This window comes from Mus caroli, chromosome 19 (assembly GCF_900094665.2).
Source record: "Mus caroli chromosome 19, CAROLI_EIJ_v1.1, whole genome shotgun sequence".
Lineage (NCBI taxonomy): Eukaryota > Metazoa > Chordata > Mammalia > Rodentia > Muridae > Mus > Mus caroli.
Genome location: NC_034588.1, coordinates 35,199,890 through 35,220,866, shown reverse-complemented (window position 1 = coordinate 35,220,866; position 20,977 = coordinate 35,199,890). Strand labels below are relative to the sequence as shown.

The following is a 20,977-nucleotide window of genomic DNA, read 5'->3' as shown; positions in this document are numbered from 1 at the left end:
GAGACACATCTGTACATGAAGTCAGTTGGACTTAGCCTCTAATGCTTTTCTTCATCCCTTGGGCTTCATCCTCGTCAATGATATTCACCACCATTGCCAGGGTCTTTGCTGGAAAGCTATGGAGGCTGCAGACTGAGGCTAAGTGTAAGTACGGGTACATGTAACAAAGGCTGATTGACCCTCTGCCAGCCAGAGAGAGCCATGACCCACAATGAGAGTCTTCTTAGCATTAGATGGAGCTTACTAGTGAGTCAAATCAGAAATTGTGCTATTCGTAAAATTCAACCAACCAAGAACCTATAATATCTATATTAAAAAGTAGTAACTGAGCCACGCATCTAACCTCCCACTGAGAGGCCTTCCTGAGCCCTAGCCACAGAGGCTGCCTAGCTAGCAGACTCTCTCCCCTCCCTGCAGTAACCTGCTAGAGCTCTCCCCCTACCTTCCCCCTTCGGATCCCTGGCCAGAGTCAGCCCAAGGGTCCTTTCTCAGCTCTTCCATGACCTACAGCGCTCTGGGATGTCCAAGAGCAAGAACTAGTCGTCCCAGGCTACCATGAGGCCCAGGGACCCCAAGACCGGCTCTTTGGTGATACCCCAGTGTTCTGTGGTGCCTGAGAATCAGAGACTGAGCCTTCCCCATCCCCTGGAGAGGGGTTGTGTGGCCTGTGAGGCCTGATGCCCGTCCAGGGTGGTTCCATGGGGTCCCACTGCAGTCTGCCCAAGCTCTGGCAGGAGGCAGGTCTCCCACCCCTTTATTTCTGCACGCGCAGTGCCCCACAGCCATAGAGACAGCAACCATCGGGTTCTCACCCCCAACTCCGTCCCTGGATGCCATATAGAAGCTCCACCTTTAGTGTTTCCAAACTCTACGCTCACTGTGCTCTTAGACCTGGCTTCTGGCATTTCTCAGAGCTTTAAGGTGGCTTTCTGGGCTTGAAGATGTTAGGGATACAGAGAGAGGAGTGGAGTGATTCATCCCTCCCTGGGAACTACCTCCATGCTTCCTTAGATGAGCAGCTCCGGGCAGGCTGGCCTTTTACATTTCTGAGAAGTGCTGATGGACAGAAGGGAGATATGCAGATAGATGTGGCCCGGTGCTATGCTGTCAAAGCTCACAACCAAGACACAGGTCTTAAAAACACTGTTGGAAATGGGTGGATAGGGAGGCTAGGAATTGAAATACTTGTAGATTCTGTCAGACTTGCAGGCAGTTAGGGTGAAGTGAGGAGGAAGAAGGCAGTATGGTGGGCAATCTCAGGGCCTGGGAAGGAAATTGACCATCATAGAAGAGACAAAGACAGGTAGGAGAGATATCAAAGACAGACAAACCCAGACAAGAAATACACTTAAGAATAATACATGTTGGCTCAAATACAGAAACATTCAAGTAGTTCCTTACCTCGTTAAATCTCATCACAAGGTCTTCAAGGGCATTGCGTTCTCCACTTTGAGACGAGAGGATGGATTCTGAGATGGATGCTTTGAGACGGGGCAGTGATCTCTGGCATTCAGGTGAACTCAAGTCCCGGGTTAAGAAACAGAGGTAGTCCATGGGCAGGACCCTGCGGTAAATGTTCTGTTCCTGTTCTGTTAGGATGCTGGCTACTTCCTCCGGGAACTGAATGAGGGGCTGGAGATCAATCAGCTCCTTGCTGATTCCAGCTGAACTTGAAGGAACAGAATTGGAATTGGCCATAGAGGTGCCCGGTTGGCGTTCTGGAAAAAAAAAATTATGGTTATACCAAGACTGGGATCCCTGACAATAGATATTTACTGGAAAGCCAGCCAAAACCTTACAGATGTCTAAGCTTAGTGAGCAGCCCTAAACTGTCATACTTGCACACATAGAGACCTTCCTCACATCTGTTCTCCCACATCCCTGGGAGGTGGAGGCAGAAGCATCATTAATTGAACACATCACTATCCAACAAGCTCACTATAAAATTTTATAGATCATCCACTTCTTTATCTTTCTTGGTTAGTCATCAGAGTTAAGATAAATAAGGTCGAGTGTGTGCACAGCTAGACGAGTTTGAGGACAGAAGACTGCACCTGGATGTGCACATTTGTTAAAAAATGCATAGACCCTCTAAAACACAGTTTCAAAGCATCATGGTATATTCTACCGTCCCCACACCTGCAAAGGCTTCTATTTCACCGAGGACTAGCTATTTTTCATGTTACCCCTGGTAACAAGAATGTGGCAGAGGAATACGAGGTAGGAGTGGTAAGTGCAACAGGGAGAAGAACCGAAGGCAGGGATGTATAGGTTCGCACAGTTCCCTTAATAGAACAGACACACACTTCTCTTTACTTTCCTACCTTTCTACTCTAGTTCTTAGCTTAGCTATCTGCCCAAATTCATTCATTCATTCATTCATTCATTCATTCCCCATTTTTAACTAAGCCATTTGCTATTTTCCTGCGGATGACCCCGAACTTCTGCTTCTTTTGAGTACTAGAATTGCAGGTGTTTAGGTAGTACTGGAACCCAAACACAGGACCATGTGTATTCTCAAGTACTCCATCAGCTGAGCTATATCCCCATCCCTGGGAGAACATCCAGCTTTGTGGTTAAACAACTTTGGGAAAGGTTAAACATTCATGTTACACAATCTCTTCCTAGAGATACTTCAGGCACACTGGTACATTACCACAGACTCTGAAGGGCTTTCGGTAAAGAGCCCATTTGCATTATCTTAGGCCAGCATCACCCACACTCACTTTATCTAATATCTAGTTGATCATTCTGTACAACTAGCATTCTTGGAACCTCTTCTGGAAACACTACTATGTGATCCAAACTACCCACAATCTCGATCTTGTGCATGTCTTTTCTCATAGCAGACCTCCTGGACATCTTTATATTCTCATACTGCTACAGTAGAGATCATATGCTATGCAACCAGAATCATATCTGCCTCCTGTTATTAAAGGTCTAAGTGGTCCTTGTTAAGATAAGGCCCATCTGTCTTCCTGATAACACCACACTCCTAGACTCCCACCTCTGCCAAGCTGGAAGTGCTGGGCAGCTACCAGTTCTAGAAGGAATTTCATAGCTTTCCGATTTCAACTCTTTCACTCTCTCTTGCTGAGATCTTTGGGTGTAGCACCACAAATGGCTCTACCACGGAATCACTCAGTGTGGTGGAGAGCATCTATAATTTCAGGACTAGAGAAGGTGAGACAGGGAGATTGTGAGTTTAAAGCCAGTCTAGATGAGACAGTGAATTTCAAGCCAGCCAGGGCTTAACAGTGAGTGGTGAGACCTTAACTAAAAAAAAAAAAGAAAAATCTTTAAGGTTCCACTGTCTTTGCCCTCCACTGATACAACGCTAGATGGTTCTAAACTTATTCCTGGTAACAATTTCTGTTTTGTTTTCCCTATAAATTCTATCATAGCCACATGACCACATCTGTTTAATCCTAAAAGTCAGATAGGTGACTGAGGGACTCACTTTATACTTATCTGTCTCCTGGACTAAACCACCAAAAACCTACTGTAGCAGAAATTGGGGATTATCACTTGGTTCCTCTAACCTTATATTTTTAAAAGTCTAACATGTATCCCAGAATCTAGCCACTGTGACCCCAAAGTTCAATTCTTTGAATAGTTTATAAAATAGCTGTGCTTCCTGGAAATTGAATCACACTAAAGCTAGATGCCAGGGACAGTTTTTTGGTACCGATACTTTATGTACAGTGGAATGAGTCACATACAGAATGCTTTTTCTCAGAAGCATCTCACTTGAAAACATGGTTTCAAAATAAAGTATTCTACAGAGGAAATAACAGTAAATCTTCTGTAGTAACAACTTGTGTAATATGTAATAGACAAGATGATGAAACAAAATGCATAAATAAGATGATATATTTGAAACAACAGTATATCCTGAGATACAAATCACTGTTCACAATGATGGATCTGTTGATAAGTAGGATTGATGGAGATGAGAATAAAATAGTTTTAAAAAAAAAGAAAGAAACATAATCAGAGTAATCACAATAGATCTAATGGCCTGTGACATCATGTCCAAAGAAAACAGATCAAGGCTGCAAGGCTTGAAACATATTTGGGCTTTCCCACAAGTTTTCTAAAGGCAGGAATACACCGGGAGTTTATATAATCACAAGGTAACATCATACAAGTATCCTTGGGACACAGTTTTCTATCACCAGTTCCCACGCTTTGAGCAGGTACTACATTCTTCCTTCTCTCATCCTTGCTGGACCCTCCTGCTCACAGCCTTCCTCTTCACATGCTATCCCCTCCTACCTCATCAGCCTATCAGCGCAGCCTCCCTCTACACAGCCTGATGCTGCCTTAGAGACCTGGAGCTCACCACTTCTAATCTTTCTCACCTGTGCACCCACAGGGAGTGTAAGCTGTCTCTTGCAAAAACCTTCTTAGAAAGTTTCTGATGAATAAAACTATCTTCCCCACCTATGTGTGGCAACTCATTACTCTACTCTACTCTACTCTACTCTACTCTACTCTACTCTACTCTACTCTACTCTACTCTACTCATAATCCTAGTTTTGGGTTGGGGCTGGAGAGATGGAAACAGGAAGGTACCGAGTTCAAGGCCAGATGAACTACAGGTCTTTCGCTCAAAACCCAAAACTCAACCTAAAATTATCTACCTCACTTTCAGGCTCAGCCACACAGTCTTCTGTAATGCTCACTCTACAGCTGAATATTGAGACTATCACAGTCCAGACACAGACACCAGGAGACAAAGTAACTTCAAATTGTGATTCTTTGCTCAAGTAAAAGGTTCCTATACTTTCTATGGAAATTCAGGAGAGTCAGTATTCAAAATTTATTCATTTATATTTATTTTAAATGTATGTGGGCGTGAGTGTGCTCTATACCACACACGTGGAGGTCAGAGGGCAACTTGCAAGAGTCAATTCTCTCCTTCTGCCATGTGAGTCCCAGGGATTGAACTCAGGTCACCAGGCTTGATGGCACGGACCTTTACCTGCTGAGCCATCTCACTGTCTCCCAGGAGATTCCATATTATCATCCAGATTTGACTCCCAAGAGCTCAGATAAGGTGACATAAGCAGTAAGTCAGAACTGACATCTGAACAGGATCTATTTGCCTTCAAATCCCATGTCCTCATTATTCAGCATGCTGTCACCTTGACTTCCCAGTTTTACACATTACAAGAGATTTTGGTTAGTGTGAAGCAATTCTGTTTGTCACATTACTTGGAGGGATCAAATAAAATGACCTCTTTCAACGTTAAAGGTGAGAGTGTGGCCCAGAAGGTCGTCTTCTCTCCCTCAGCCTGAAGTGTCTCTTTAATTGTCATGCTGTAGCCTGCAGACACTCAGGTGGGTCCTTTGTGAATTCATAGGAATTTCCCATGTTTTAAATCAGAACTGTCTAAAGTATGTGATACAGGATTTATACAAAGCATAACAGATTAATAATTTACAGGAAATAGTGGATTCAAACAAAGGTAAAGATATTTTTACTCACTTTCTTTAATTTTTTTAATATTAAACTATTTTTTAGATTCTAAGAAAGGCTGTTCTGTATGAGCAGTGATCTTTTCTTATTTACTAAATCCTAACATCAGAGTGCTAGAACACGGTAGGCACATAGTAAATGAACAGACAAATTTTGACATCATTTTTCTTGCATCCATTGAGAGGTGCTGTTCGACTTGAAGGCCGGCCTCTAATCACTGAGCACGCACACGATTGCTCCTTAGTGTAGGGAGGCAGAGTGCTCAGCGAGAAGCCAGAATCTTCAGGTTCTAACTCACCCTTTTGCTAATTCCAGAGCTGGCTGCTGATAAGCTAGATTCTTGGGTCTTTGGAACAACCACATAGCTCCAACCTTACAGAGAGTAAGAGCTGTGGTATCTCCCTGTCTCCCCCCCCACCCCCCAGCAATGGTTTCCTCCCGGTGTGATGGCATTACTCTGGAACTGTGATGGCCACGTGACGCATAGAAGGAAAAAACAAACTCACTCTCTTTCATTAAGAAATAACAACCGCCGGGCATGGTGGCGCACGCCTTTGATCCCAGCACTCGGGAGGCAGAGGCAGGTGGATTTCTGAGTTCGAGGCCAGCCTGGTCTACAAAGTGAGTTCCAGGACAGCCAGGGCTTTACCGAGAAACCCTGTCTCAAAAACAAAAACAAAACAAAACAAACAAACAAAAAGAAATAACAACCACTCTGCAAAGTGGAAGTGGCTGGTGTTCTTGAACCTCAGCTTAAGGTGCTTGGGCGAGATTTTGTGCTAAACAAGTCACTGTTTTCTCTCATGCAACCCCTATAGGCTTGGAGATTTTCAAAATGTACTAGACAGAAAGTAACTCCTGGGAAACACTCATAAATGTAGATCATCCCCTGGGTCTTTATGCCTGATTCAGAGTCTTGTAGATTGCCCCTGGGAATGGTCCTAGCAGACAAAGTCTCCTTGGTGATCACCAGAGAGGAAGGAGAGAGCGGAGTGCTCTCTGAGGATGCTGAAGCTTTTGGGAGTAACATCTCACAAAAGAAAGGTTTGGCCTGGACTTCTCATCTCCCAAGGCAAGGAGCTACTTAGATAGATGATGAGACCCAGAAATCTAAATGCGTACATACTCGTTTCTTCCTGAGCACACCCAGATTCTGGCGCTTCCTTGTTTTCTACAATGATACCCCATCTCTTAAAATAGGCTTCAGCCATGAGGGACAAACTACTGTCTCCTGAGCAGGCACAGCCGCTCTCCCCTGCCTTCTGCACACAGATTCCTAGAAGCCCAGGAGAAGTTCTTGGAACCATAAACTTCAGAAAATCTGAAGGCCCTGGCTGACCCATTGTAGACAGCTGAGGGTAATGAGACACTGTGAAGAGACACTGATCCCTCTGTAAAGGATGTGGAGACAGACAGCAAGGTTGAGGGCTGCTGGTGATAGCACATCATATTCCCTGTGGGAATTATTAAAGGGTTTGAGAAATCCTGCAGTTAAGAAAAGAGCCTCTTGGTTCTAGAGAGGTGGCTCAGCTGTTAAGAGGACCTGTTGCTCTTCCAGAGGATCCAAGTTCCGTTCCCACTACCCACACACCAGCTCACAATGGAACCTAACTCCAGTGGGTTCTAATGTGCCATTCTGACCTCATTGAGCACCAAGCACACACAAGGTACACACACATATATGCAAGCAAAACAGTCATTCAAACAAAATTTAGATAAACGTGGGTTGGGAAGGTGTAGTGTTAGGGAGTGTGTGCTAACCAAGATGGTAGCCCTTTCTATAATAGTGATTAAAGCATAGCCACTCAGGATACTCTTGGCTTGGCTATGCTGGGAGCATGGAGGTCCTTGTACCCACAGATCACCAGGGAAACCAGGAATGCTAAGCATGCAGATTGCCCTTTCAAAAGAAGGGATGCAAAACCTGTTTTTCCACCCAGAGAGCTGGGAATTGGAGGTGATTTATAGCCTTGTGATCTGTGTTATCTGTAGGGCCAGCAGGACCAGAGGTAGCTAATAGTCTAAATGATCCTTATTTTATCTGTTTAGACAGAGGCTACCCCAAGCTCCCACAGCCAGGACCAGAGATGGCTAATAGCCTACATGATCTCTATGTTATCTGTGTGACTGAAGCCATGCCAGATCCTGCCATAGGCCTCTCTTGGAAGAAGTGACATGTATTTTAAGTTGCATTTCAATGTTACTATGCCTCTTTGTGCACCAGGGATTGTAGTACACCAGGACACTTTCCCCCACACTGTACTGTTTTTAAATATGCTGGCAACCAACTGCCTGACGTCAGACTCTCAACATTTAATTCAGCCTGACAAAGTCAAGCTGGACCAAGTTTTCATTTTCACCTCTTTATGGTTCATTTCTCTGCCTGTCACGGTGCTTGCAGGGAATGCACCTCAAATGATAGCTACTTGTCCTAGTACTCCCTTTCCAAATATTAATATTATTAGCATTACATAACAGGCTTTATTCTCATAGAAAACATGTACTGTGTGTGGGAATCTCCATTCCATAGACTATGGAACAGGAAATATTAAGCCATTTTCTTAAAGATAACAGTGCTCTAAAGAGATGGGGTTAAAATGTTAACCTTGTTCTAACTCTGGAAATATGCCCGTTTCACACCAAGCATTTTGAGGGATCTTTTGCAGAGGAGACATAGTCTCCTGATTTTCTATGAAGTGAATCTCTCTCTCTCTCTCTCTCTCTCTCTCTCTCTCTCTCTCTCTCTCTCTCTCTCTCCCTCCCTCCCTCCCTCCCTCCCTCCCTCCTGGGTAAGAAGTGGAGTTGGAGAGTTAGATTTCTCCTTATAGAGTCTGAAGTTAGAAGGCATTCTCTCTCTAATCTCCAACTCCAACTTTAAAGGACATATGAAGAAACCCCAGGAGACCCTGTTTATGACTTTGCTTCTGAAACTCTGTCATTCCCACTCTGTCAATAGCTGGGAGCTATGCATGGCTTGGAAGGCAAGTCAAGACGAGTCAAGATTGTAGGCGTGTCTCCTTAGCCATTTTAATTCTAGTATTTTATCTAACAAATATTCTTGCAAGAACATAGACTGAGGTAAATGAATCTGTATTGAAATGGAAAGTTTTTTCATGAGTTTACATGAAAAAAAAAAGAAAACATAAAACAATACATGCGATGTCATTGAGGGGTAGAGAGAGAGGTTTGTAATGGTAGGCCTAGGTTTTCATATCTGTCCAGGACACAGAGTTCTGTTCTGCTTAGTTTAGTTTTTTGTTTTTTTTGAAATAATGTACAAATAACAGTATTTAAAAAACAAATTAAAATGTTTCTGGAAAATTTATCCATAGAACAAAACTCCAATATTCTCCCAATCAAAAAACAGGTTCAGTTTTTGGGGCGTTCATATTTTTTCCAATACATATTGGTGGGGATGGAGAGAGTGCAGCAGTTAAGAGCATGTGTTGCTCTTTCTTAGGGCCTAGGTTCAGTTCCCAGCCCCCTCCCCCCACACCATGGCAGCTTGCAACAGTCTGTAACATCAGTGCCCGGGATCCAGTGCCCTCCTCTGACCTTCCCGGGCACTAGGCACACACGGTGCAGAGAATATGGGATGGCAAAACACTCATACATTAAATGATTGACTAAATTTTCCTTTTGAAAAGTAGTGGGCTGGTGAGATGGCTCAGTGGATAAGAGCACCTGACTGCTCTTCCAAAGGTCCGAAGTTCAAATCCCAGCAACCACATGGTGGTTCACATCCACCCGTAATGAGATCTGATACCCTCTTCTGGTGTGTCTGAAGACAGCTACAGTGTACTTACATATAATAAATAAATAAATAAATGTAAAAAAAATTAAAAAAAAAAAGAAAAGTAGTTAGTTGACTTATGGAAGAAAACAGGCAAACCTTCTTGTATACACTCTATTTTTAACTCTGAAAAACTGAGTGAATTTCATAAACAGTTACTTTATTTTAAAAAGCTAAACTTCAGGTTCTCGGTTGCAGTATCTAATGGCGCACTTCCAATTATATAAAATGAGGCACAGAGAGAAGGACATTGATTTCTTTTTAGAAAGAAGTTAAAATTGGCTTAAAAATACCAACTCTCAGGCAGAGCTAGAAATTGCTTCTGTAGGGAAGTGACAAGCTTAGAAAAGGTTAGTAAATTGGTGTGAGTTTCCCCCATTACTTCTTGTTATTGGTTTTAGAGTAACAAAATCGATCTAACAAAGAAGGTGTCTGGCTTGTTTGCAGCCTCTCCTGACAAAGATGAATTCATAAAATGAGTGAAGCATTATTACTTCCAAATCATAACTTAAAATAATCTCTAGGGGCTGCAGAGATAGCTTAGTGGTTGGGAGTACTGGCAGCTCTTCCAGAAGACTCAAGTTCGGTTCCCCCCCACCATCTGTAACTCCAGCCCCAGGGGATCTGACATCCTCATATAGACATACATGTAGGCAAAAATACCAACGCACATGAAAAAGATAATAAATAAATAAATAAATAAATAAAATAATCTCTAGAATGAAAGTTAAAACATAGTTAAATTGTCTACTAGACAGAAAACCCTCAGAAAAAACTACTGGACAATATTCAATTCTAGGAAACATTCTGTTGACCCTGCTTTCTGACGAAATAATGCATGACTACAGAAAAGATAAAGACAAACAGGAATAGAATTAAAATGACCAATATTTCACTCACTAAAATTTCTACTAATATATATTTTTTAAAGATTTATTTATTTTATGTATATAAGTACACTGTAGCTATCTTCAGACATACCAGAAGAGGGCAGCAGATCTCACTACAGATAGATGGTTGTGAGCCACCATGTGGTGGCTGGGAATTGAACTCAGGACCTCTGGAAGACTAGTCAATGCTCTTAACCACTGAGCCATCTTTCCAGCTCTCTCCTAATATTTTTGCTGTGGCTTTTTACACACACACACACACACACACACACACACACACACAGAGAGAGAGAGAGAGAGAGAGAGAGACAGAGAGAGACAGAGACAGAGAGACAGAGACAGAGAGACAGAGAGAGAGACTATAAAATTAGGATATGAAAACATAGTTTTTTTCTAATATAAAAATCCCCACACATTATGCATTTCTTTAACCCTTAATCTAATCTTATCTTTATTTTTAAAAGGCTCTTTAACAGTCCATGCTGTTTGTAGATGATAACATATATTTTTCATAACCCTGTAACAAGCAATCTGCTTGGGTTTATTATATTCCATGTCACAGTAAAAGAGGAAAAAAATGCCTACGTAGACTGAGAACTTCCTGTTCTAGTACTGCTTTGGTGGACTGCGTGATTCCATCTAAACATGGAATCATGGCATCTCTGAACATAGTAGATTCACTTCTCTTTTCCAGTCTGGATTCCTTCTACCTCATAGTCTCATATAGTTTTCCTGTATGGGAACCTCCAGTACAACGTTAGAGTGGGAATATCTGCTTGGGCATTTCCCATCACTATGCATAGACTTAGCTGAGCAGTTTATATAGATAAATGTACCAGCTTGAAGATGTTTCCATGTATATACATATATGTACACACACACACACACACACACACACACACACGAGGAAAGTATGTTAGAGTTTGTCAGATGCTTCCTCTGTGTCTATTGAAAGGATGTGGGTTTGTCTATTATTTTATTGATAAGCATACTAAATGGGTTGACGTTCATGCTCAACCCATGCACTTATTTTGATCTGACAACACTATGTGTTTAATTTTGATCAGAGAAGAACGTTTATTGTCTATTTGAAATTTTGGCTCTAACTTAGCCTTGGTGTTAGACAAGAAAAGAGGACCAATTTAGATGGAACAGTAGCCATGTCTTCAAGTCACAAACAATCTGGGATTTTGAAAACATTTGAGTTTTGAAAAAGGAATACACACATCTTTATATTAATGCAAAAAACCCTCTTTATCATCATTGTGATCATACTCATATTTTCAGCCTGTGACAGTGAATAGCAGTTAAAACTCGCTCTACAGAATAAAGGTAAACTATGATTGTTGTTTCTGACTTAGAACAAACAGGCCACTGCAGAAATAAGTCAATGTCACTTAATGAGAAAAATGCATAGGGACCTAGAGACATTATTGCTTTCCCCCAGAAGGCTGAAAGAATGGCGCTGATAACATAGCTCTTGCTGATATTTGAAAGCCTCTCACTCAGCTAAGCACTACACTTATTATTTGCAAAAATTAAGGCATCTTAATCTTACCAAGGGAGGGTAACATTCCATCTTATAGCTGAGCAAAGTCAGAGAGCACCAGCTAATTGTCCAAATAGCCATAGGGAGTGAGAAGAACCTGAATTCTAAGCTAGATGTTGGTGGCTCCAAAGTCCGTGCTCTTAACCATTTCTCAGGATTTGGGCACCAGAATTTAACTTATCTGCAAACTCAAGATTATTCATTCCTCCTTTTGAACAGAAATGGTAACAAAGTGACCAGAAGGCATACTATGTGAACTCAACCTAGATAATATAAATGTGCTAGTCGTGGGCAGAGACTATTTTATGTTTAAATTATGCAGCCAGTGTGTTCATGATTATGCTTGATTATTTAAGCAAAAGCTTTTTACTGACAAAGCTAAACTCCACTTAAATAGAAAAAGAACGGCTATTAAAAAAAAAGTGAAAAAAAAAGTGGCTGATGATATATTTGAGAACCTCAGGCTGGACGCACTCAGATCATCATATGGTTGTTTCATGGAGGAAGCTTGGGGCTCTACAGCTTCATGCTTAACATCATGTGCTTTGCTTGAATTCTAGGTCAGACCACTATATTACTGTGGCTTCTTACTTACTCCACGGCCATAATACGAAATTGTGGGCCACCTTGCTGCTCCTCATCCTGAGTTTGTAGTCCTTAGTCCTTCCTTTATCACAGTCTTTTCCTAAGAAGGCTCAACATAAGTTGTAACCATCACAGCTAAGCAAATGGCTTACGAATATACAATTCTGATTTTGAACTTCTTACTGTGACCAAATCTGGACATTCCAGCCTCTCAGAGTTAAGGCAATCAAATTCCATCTAGATTTCATTTACAAAATAAATCCAACAGCTTCATTTTCTCAGACTCCAAGGCCCAGACGCATTTCTTATTTCTTCTTCTAGGTCCTGGGCCATGTTTGTGACTATCCATCAACCTCTAGTCTCAAGGGCTGGTCCTTTCCCTTTGGCAGCCTCAGCTTTCCCCTAACTTCCACCTGCATGTGTTTTTATCAGCTGCTGATTGTTCTATGCTACAAAAGAATAAGGGGAATATTATAAATTCACTAAATCAAAGTGTAGTGGCCCAGAAAGGCCATTTGGTCCTGTGAGATGATGTCCCTGATGGCAACGCCAGGCAGGAGGAGGCTCGAGACCAGCCCAGTGGACTGTGTAAAGAAAACAACACCATTTATACAAGTCTGGGAGAAGCCTCACACTTACTTCCTGGGGTCAGTTTTTTTTCTGATTTGGTATAAAACAGCCATCGGACCTGAAAAGACAGCTGTTGGCTTTGTTCTTTGGGGCTCAACCAGAACACACAAGAACAGTGTTGGCTCCTCCAGCTGGATGTGGACAGTCCGGGTTGCCAGCATCTGGTGTCTGTGAGTCCCTGCTGGCCAGCAGCCACTGCTCACTGTGCAAGCCAGGGCTGAGCCCAAGAGCCTGGCACCTCTGATTGCTACAGATGCCTCCTTCTACCAGAATCCTCCTAAGGTTCCATGTCAAGTAAAGAGTGCTCATGGGTATAGAGTCTAAGACGGGATGGACCCAAGTTCAAATCCTGTTTGTCCATTTCCGAGTTCTTTAGCCCTATCATCAAGCTCTTTCGGAAGAGATGTTTATCTCTGGAAACTTCTTGTGGCTCCTAGCTTAGAGTGCAAAACATCACCAGGAGAATGGTACATGTCAACATTCTTGAGCTCTTCACATCTACCAACGTATCTTGTGTGTGTGTATGTAGGGTGGAATACACACTGCCCAAGGGTTCAAAGACCTGGAGACCTCCATGGGTTCAATGGAAAGGTTCTGGAAGGGTCATGACAGTTATGGCAGTTATATCAGCGATTCTTCTCAGCCAGCTTAGACTTTCCAAGGCTGTCATAGTTAGAGTTTTACTGCTGTGAACAGACACCATGACCAAGGCAATCCTTATAAGAACAGCATTTAATTGGGGCTGGCTTACAGGTTCAGAGTTCAGTCCAGTATCATCAAGGCGGGAACATGGCAGCATTCCGGTAGGCATGGTGCTGGAGGAGTGGAGAGGTCGACATCTTCATCTGAAGGCTGCTAGCCTTTAAGAGAAGATTGGCTTCCAGGTAGCTAGGATGAGGTCTTAAAGCACACACACCCATAGTGACACACCTACTCCAACAAGGCCACACCTCCAAATAGTGCCACTCCCTGGGCCAAGCATATGCAAACCATGACATTCCACTCCCTGGCCCCCATAGGCTTGTTCAAACATATGAGTCTATGGGAACCATACCTAAACATAACATAATTAAAAATACATTTTGTTCAACTTTAAAAGTCCCCATAGTGTATAGCAGTCTCAACAATGTTAAAAGTCCAAAGCTCAAAGTTTCTTCTGAGATTCATTCAATCACTTAACTGTAATCCTCAAAGTAAGACAGGAAACCAGCTGGTCAAACTCCAAACTCTGCATCTCAATGTCTAATGTCAAAGTGGTTTTCAGATCTCCAACTCCTTTGTCATCTTTGTTGATGCAACAAACTTCTTTTCCCTGGGCTGGTTCCACTGCCTGTTAGCAACTTTCCTCAGCAGATAGCCCACAGCTCTGGCATCTTGAACATCTTGGTGTCTCCAAGGCAATTTCAGTGTTATAGCTTTTTGTTTCAATGTCTGGGATGCACAAATGATCTTCTGGGCTCCTCCAAAGGGTTGATATCAGTTCTGTAGCTCTGCCTTCTGTAGCACTCTGAGCTCAGGTTGATCCACTGGTGCTGCTGTTCTTGATCATCCAATGGTACTGGCATCTCAAATACAATGGGGTCTTCCATGACAACTAGGCTTCATCAATAGCCTCTCATAGGCTCTCTTCATGGAGCCAAACCTCAACTCCTTTGCATGACTCCTTCAGCCCTGGGCCATCAACTACAACTGAGGCTGCACCTTCACCAGTGGACTTCCATGCCAAGCCTCAGCTGTTCTTCATGACTTCTTCATGCCTTCAAAACCAGTACCACCTGGGTGGCTCTAACACATTACCAAGTATAGCTGCAGCATAAGGTACAATTTTGGCTATCTCTGGAACTAGCTTCTTTATACTCTCAGAAAACACTTCCCAGAAGATTTCACCTCAGTGATGCTGGTTTCTTCTTATCCACTAATTTCTTAGCTCCCGTTAATCAGTATAATTGTCCCAGCAGTCTTTTCTATTTTTCACTCTAAAGCCAGAGCCACATGGCCAAAGCTGCTGAGTTCTGCTGCTTGCAGAAGGTGGAACATGGCCCCCTTGTTCTATTACATTATCACTAGCTTTCTGTTTTCCAATTCCTTCACTGCCTAAACTGGGATATCCTGGATCTTGCTCTAAAAATTGACCTCGAACTCAGAGACCTACATGTCTATCTCCTGGGATTAAAGGTGTGTACCACTATCCCTGGATTTAAGCTTTTCTTCACCTAGAAGTTATCTCTGTCTCAGGCTGGCCTTAAACTCAGAGATCTGCTTAGCTTTATCTCCTGAGAATAAAGGTGTGTACCACCATGCCTGGATCTAAACTGAGCTGGGTAGGATCTTGCCCCAAAGTTCCATTCCCTTAAACTGTTATCTCCTAGAACACAGGATTCACTCCAATTTACTTCCTAATGTCCTTTTAATACTCAAACCATATATTTTATATTTTTCCTTTCTCAGCTTGCTACACTTGCTTAAAACGCTTTCATGAGACTTAACCAGAGAACAAAGTCTATGATGGGAGTTTTGAGACTTCTTTGTCAATGCAATTAATCTGAGTCTCTTCACCTTAGCGTCAGGTAGACTCCAGATAAGGGCAAAAAGCAGCCACATTCTTCACCAAAATACCACAAAAACAGTCTCTAGGCCATGTACTGAAATTCTTCTTCACTGAAACCTCTTGGCAAGGTCTGCACAATTCAAATCACTCTCAGTAATAGTGTTCCGTATTTTTACTAGGATAACCCATTAAGCCTCATTTAAAGAATTCCACTGCTTTCCAAATCCAAAGTCCCAAAATGCACACTCTTCCAACAAAAGCATGGTCAGGCCTATCACAGCAAAACCCTAGTCCCTGGTAGCAACTTATGTCTCAGTTAGGATTTTGCTGCTATGAACAGACACCAGGAACAAGGCAACTCTTATAAGAATAACATTTAATTGGGGCTGGCTTACAGGTGCAGAAGTTCAGTCCAGTCTCATCAAGGCGGGAACATGGCAGCATCCAGGCAGGCATGGTGCAGAAGCTGAGAGTTCTACATCTTCACCTGCTGGCCTCTAAGAGAAGACTGACTTCCAGGCACCTAGGACGTGGGTCTGATAGTCCACACCCACAGTGACACACCTACTCCAACAGGGCCACACCTTCTATTAGTGCCATTGAGAGTGAGAAATACCACACACAGTCATCTAAAATAGGGGAACCTACGAAGCCTAACTACAGGCCTTCAGATTGTAGATTGGAACAATCCAGTTTGGAGCAAGAAGAGAATAACTTTGATAAACAGGGCTCAAAGATATCAGGTCTTTTTCCTTTTTTTTTTTCAGGCTCTTTTCATAGTGTTTTAGGGACACCAACTTAAAGTGTGAAAGTTTTAGTTTCAGTCACATCACTAGGTTGTTCTGAGAATTACACAGAACATAACTGAAATAGCACAGCGACCAGGCCAATAATGGAAGGGTTGCATGCTTCCATGTGAACTCCAGCCAGGTGACCCTAGACCCTGGGCACATGTTAATATTCACTTGTGTAAGCACATGAGAGTCGGAAAAGGACGAAGCAGCTCATTGATACACACTAGTTATGTGGCTCCCTCATTCCACTGAAGTGTAAGTTACTCACTGGGCACATACTTCTTTCACGGGGATTTCCCTTTTGAGAGAGAGAGAGATCACACACAGTCTAGGGGGACCTACTAAGCCTAATAGGACTTCAGATTGTGGGCTGGAACAATCCAGTTTGGAGCAAGAAGAGAATAACTTTGAGTAACAAGGCTCGAAGATATACTTACAGATGTAAGCATAAAAGTCACCAGGAGATTATATATTTTCTGACAGCTGATCAATACAATGTAGTTACTGTAACCTTTTGCCCTGAAGGGGCTCATCCCACAGCTCTGCTTCCTCTATTGGATAATAATCCACTAGAACTTGGACTGTGTTTCGTAGTTGCTGACTGTAAACCCTGGGCATTGAAGAGTAACTCCAAATGCTTCATCAGCACAGGGAATTTGGAATGTTGGTGCCACAGGCAAGGGAGAGAAGGTTACAGTTGTGCAATGAAGTGGCATAAACAAGTCAATATTATCATCGAGAGATTCTATTGCAAACATCAAAAAGGCATCTCCTGACTCTTGATGCCTCAGGTGAAGTCAAAGACTTGCTGGCTCTGGGACTGCATTTCCAGTTACTAGATGGTTGGTGTTTGTAAGGCACTGAGAACAGTGAATGGCAGATGGTGCCCCAGTCAATAAATGGTAGGTATATTGTTTGATTTGGGTTTAAGAGTCTGTGCTCTTGATTAGCTTAGATAAAAGGTTCAAAAGCTGAGTTGAGTGGGTTAAGACGCCACAACAAACTGATGATGTCACCTTCTGGGCTCACTATCAGACCCCATTGTAGAGCAGAATAGACACAGACATAGGGATCAAAGACCCAGAGTCCTCTGTGGGGTAAGTTAGTAGGTTCCAGAAGGGACATGGCAGTCATGGAAGTCACATAGGCAGATTCTTCTCAGACAGCTTATATACATACAGTCTGAAGCAGGGAGGAGAAGAGCTGAAGTTTGACAAATGAGTTCCACTCGCAAGGCTGGGTCTGTGAGTCGGGTTTTGATAAGGTGGTCTCTGGTATCTGAGCTTTCTGGAACATGTCTGCTTCAGTGAATCTACGTGTCATGGTCTCCCCTTTCCTTCTTCCCTTTCACTTGTCTTCTCCTATCCCGTCTTCCCATTCTCCCTGCCTTCCAAGTGTTCTTTCGTTTTATAGGAAACAGAATTTCTCCCTTAAAATTACCATCGTCCTCAGGGCCGAGTCAGAGCAGGATCACACAGACATGGCCCTCCTGAGTTCTCTGGGAAGATGGAGAGACCTAGGGCAGGGAAAGTTCTGACCATGGCTGATACCCCTTGGAATTGTGGAAGGTCCTGCTATGGATGGGAGAAATGGACGCTGAAGGTAAGATCCAGGAAGGGTGGCTATCTTAAATCCCTGTCCTGAGGTTTGCCATGGCCTAGTGCCCAACCACTGATCCAGAGACCTCCCCCCAGGCCCTCTATGTTCCTTCCCTGCTATCCCCATTCCTGAGACTCATCCTACCACTAAAGCTTTCCTTGTGCTATTTCTAAATGCAGGAAGAGAGGATTTAAGTGATCTTTCCAGATCACTCTATGAATGTACTTAGAAGTCTCATCATATCTCACTTAAAAAAAAAAAAGCTTACAAGTATATTTGTTTTTAATTTTTAAATTATTTTTTTTTGATTTTTAATTAAATTATTTTTAAAGTTAGCACACAAAGTAAAAACTCTCATTATGACATTTCACATATTTACATATGAACATTGTACTTAAGTACATTAATATATATATAATTATATGATATATACCATATATGGCTCATATATATCATGTATATATATCATTTTACTTTGTTCTAATTAATTCCGCTCCTCCACTGACTCCTTTCCCCTGCTCTCTCTTATTGGTCCTCTTCCTCTCCCCCCAAAAGTCCCGCCTCTACATTCATGCCATGTGTATTTTATTACTCTTTCTTTCCCCCTAAATCCTACATTCTTTTTTTTTTAAAGATTTATTTATTTATTATATGTAAGTACACTGTAGCTGTCTTCAGACACTCCAGAAGAGGGCGCCAGGTCTCGTTGCGGATGGTTGTGAGCCACCATGTGGTTGCTGGGATTTGAACTCTGGACCTTTGGAGGAGCAGTCGGGTGCTCTTACCCACTGAGCCATCTCACCAGCCCTAAATCCTACATTCTTAACTACTGATCTTTGCTTTGGTGTCATCACACAACAATATAGTCACTTGTTCACATAGTCACTTCTGTCAACTAAATTACCAGTTCCAGGAGTTGAGAAGTGTCTTTCTCTTCTGTTTCATCCTTAGCTAAAAGGAGTCTGAGCAGATAGATGTAGGTATTTCCCATAATTGTAACACCCATCTCCTGCAGGTAAATCAGAGTTAAATAAGGGCTGAATGCAGCTCTAGAATCATTCAAACCATGTTCCTGTGAGCTCTGGGTCTGTAACCATTGAGGGCTCAGTCTGGAGCTGCTCTGTGCCCTGTTTCCTATTTAAATGTCTCATTTCTACCTTTTGATAAGTCGTAAACATCAGGACATTATTTTCGTTTTTACCAGCTCCCTCTAAGGTCCGCAAACAGTGCTTAACATAGTCTATAGCTCACAGCAGGCAAAAGTGACTATTTATTGATGAATCAACTCTCCAAACTGCCTGTCCAGTTTTCTCTTCTTCTCTTTTTAAAAATGGGGTGAACAGATTCTAAAAAACTATACATAAAGTTTCTCTCTGCTGGGCATATAGAAAACTAACCTATAAAGCTGGGAAAAGTGACAAAGGGTCTTGACAATAGAAATAGAGGTTGGGATTGTAGCAAAACTCCATCCATGGAAAATGTGAATGCTCTCTGGAGCCTTTCCAACCTTGGAATTTGTATCACAATTCCACTAGGTCTAATCTAGTTTTAACACCCCACTTTCACAAAGGGGGGAAAAAAGTATATATTATTGGTTCAGAGTTCCAAGTATCCATGGGTTGGCAACGAGGATGTTACAATATTTCAAAGGACGGAGTGAAACACACATTCTCAAAAGACTCAGGCCGAGAGACTGAAACAAGATGTTAACCCACTCAAAGACCCTGGAGGCTCCAGCCTTTCCCCTTGGATAGCTCTGCAAGGCATCCAGCGAGTTCCAATTTGGGCAGGGGTTTGTTTATTCTGCTTGGTTCAAGTCAGGGTTACAGATCCCTAATGGTTTTAGCGTCCCTAAAGGTTTTCCACATTTGGGCAAGATCTATGCTTTATGTCAGTCCCAAGGAGACTTTGCTCCCAGATGCTTTGCTGAGGCAGATACGCTAGAAGCACGCAGCTGTACTCAGGGTAGATGCTATTGGCACAGATGCGGATTTTTTTTTTCTTCACAAGAGTGCCATGTTGTAGTAAAAATGCCCCATTCTTAAATCAACTGTATTTTTCATTATATTTCATTTTTCCCCAGTGGTGCTGAATTTTCTAAACTAGTTTTTTTTTTCCAACCACTGCTCCATGCCAACTCAAACTAAGAGGGCTCACACTGACTCTTACATCTTCCTTCAGAGCACACCCAATCCTAATGCAGGAATAATCAAGATTGCAATGGCAACGCTTCTCACCGGGGTTGTCTCTCAGGCTCTAGGTCACAGGCTACTCACTGTTGGTAGGACTTCCCTAAAATCCAATGTGCAAAAGGCTGCATGGGCGGGCTCTCTAAGGCATTAGGGCCAAGCTTTTTTTTCTCACTCTTTGCTGTGTAGCCTCATCAGTCAGCCAAATGGCTCTTCCCTCTCGCTGTGACACTGGGCCACTTCCTCAGGCTCTGTACACATTATCCCCTCACAATCTCACACTTCTTCACCTGGATCTCCAGGGAGCCTGTATGTGCAAACCTGTGTCAAGACAACCTTCCCATGTGTATGATTTGTCTCCTCTTTGCCCCAACTCCTGGTCTAGCTTCCTGAATCCTGGAACTGAAGCATTCCCCAGCACAAGAGACAGCCACGACGTAATGTAAGACTCGACAAATGTGGGTGTCTGCAGGGCTAGGCAGGTATGAAATTGAGCAGCAGCAGGTGTGAAAATGAGGCTGATGTGTTTTGGACGTGAGTTAGCACCTGCTGACCAGGCCAAGCAGGGATAATGGCACTGGGTTGCCAGAAGGGTTAGAAAGCTACTTGTTAATAAAAAGTTTTCCAGTTTTGAAAATATAGCAGCTGTCAAAGCAAAACACGCAGGCCCTAGATTTGACCTACTAAGAATAAATTTGCTTCCCTGATGCAGTTAGGGCTGGTCCAAATAAAACTGATGGACTCAAAGCCACCAGTGGGTGTGGGCTGGAAGATTGTCTTAGTCTAGTTTCCTGTTGCTGTGATAAAATACCACCATATGGATGCTGGGAATCAAACCTGGGTCCTCTGGAAGAGGAGTGAGTGCTCTTAACCACTGGGCCATCCTTCCAGCTCCTGGTAATCTATGTTTTAAAA

General features: G+C 42.7%; 1 protein-coding gene across 7 annotated transcripts in view; it reads right to left on the bottom strand.

Moving 5' to 3' along the window:
- Plce1 (phospholipase C epsilon 1) overlaps nt 1-20,977 on the bottom strand; it is a 314,404-nt gene that overhangs the window by 150,528 nt on the left and 142,899 nt on the right. For all 7 annotated transcript variants that reach the window (XM_029472801.1, XM_029472800.1, XM_029472803.1 and 4 more), the window contains exon 4: nt 1,402-1,718. In XM_029472801.1, coding sequence (XP_029328661.1) covers nt 1,402-1,718 — 317 coding nt within the window. The remainder of the gene's footprint in view (nt 1-1,401; nt 1,719-20,977) is intronic.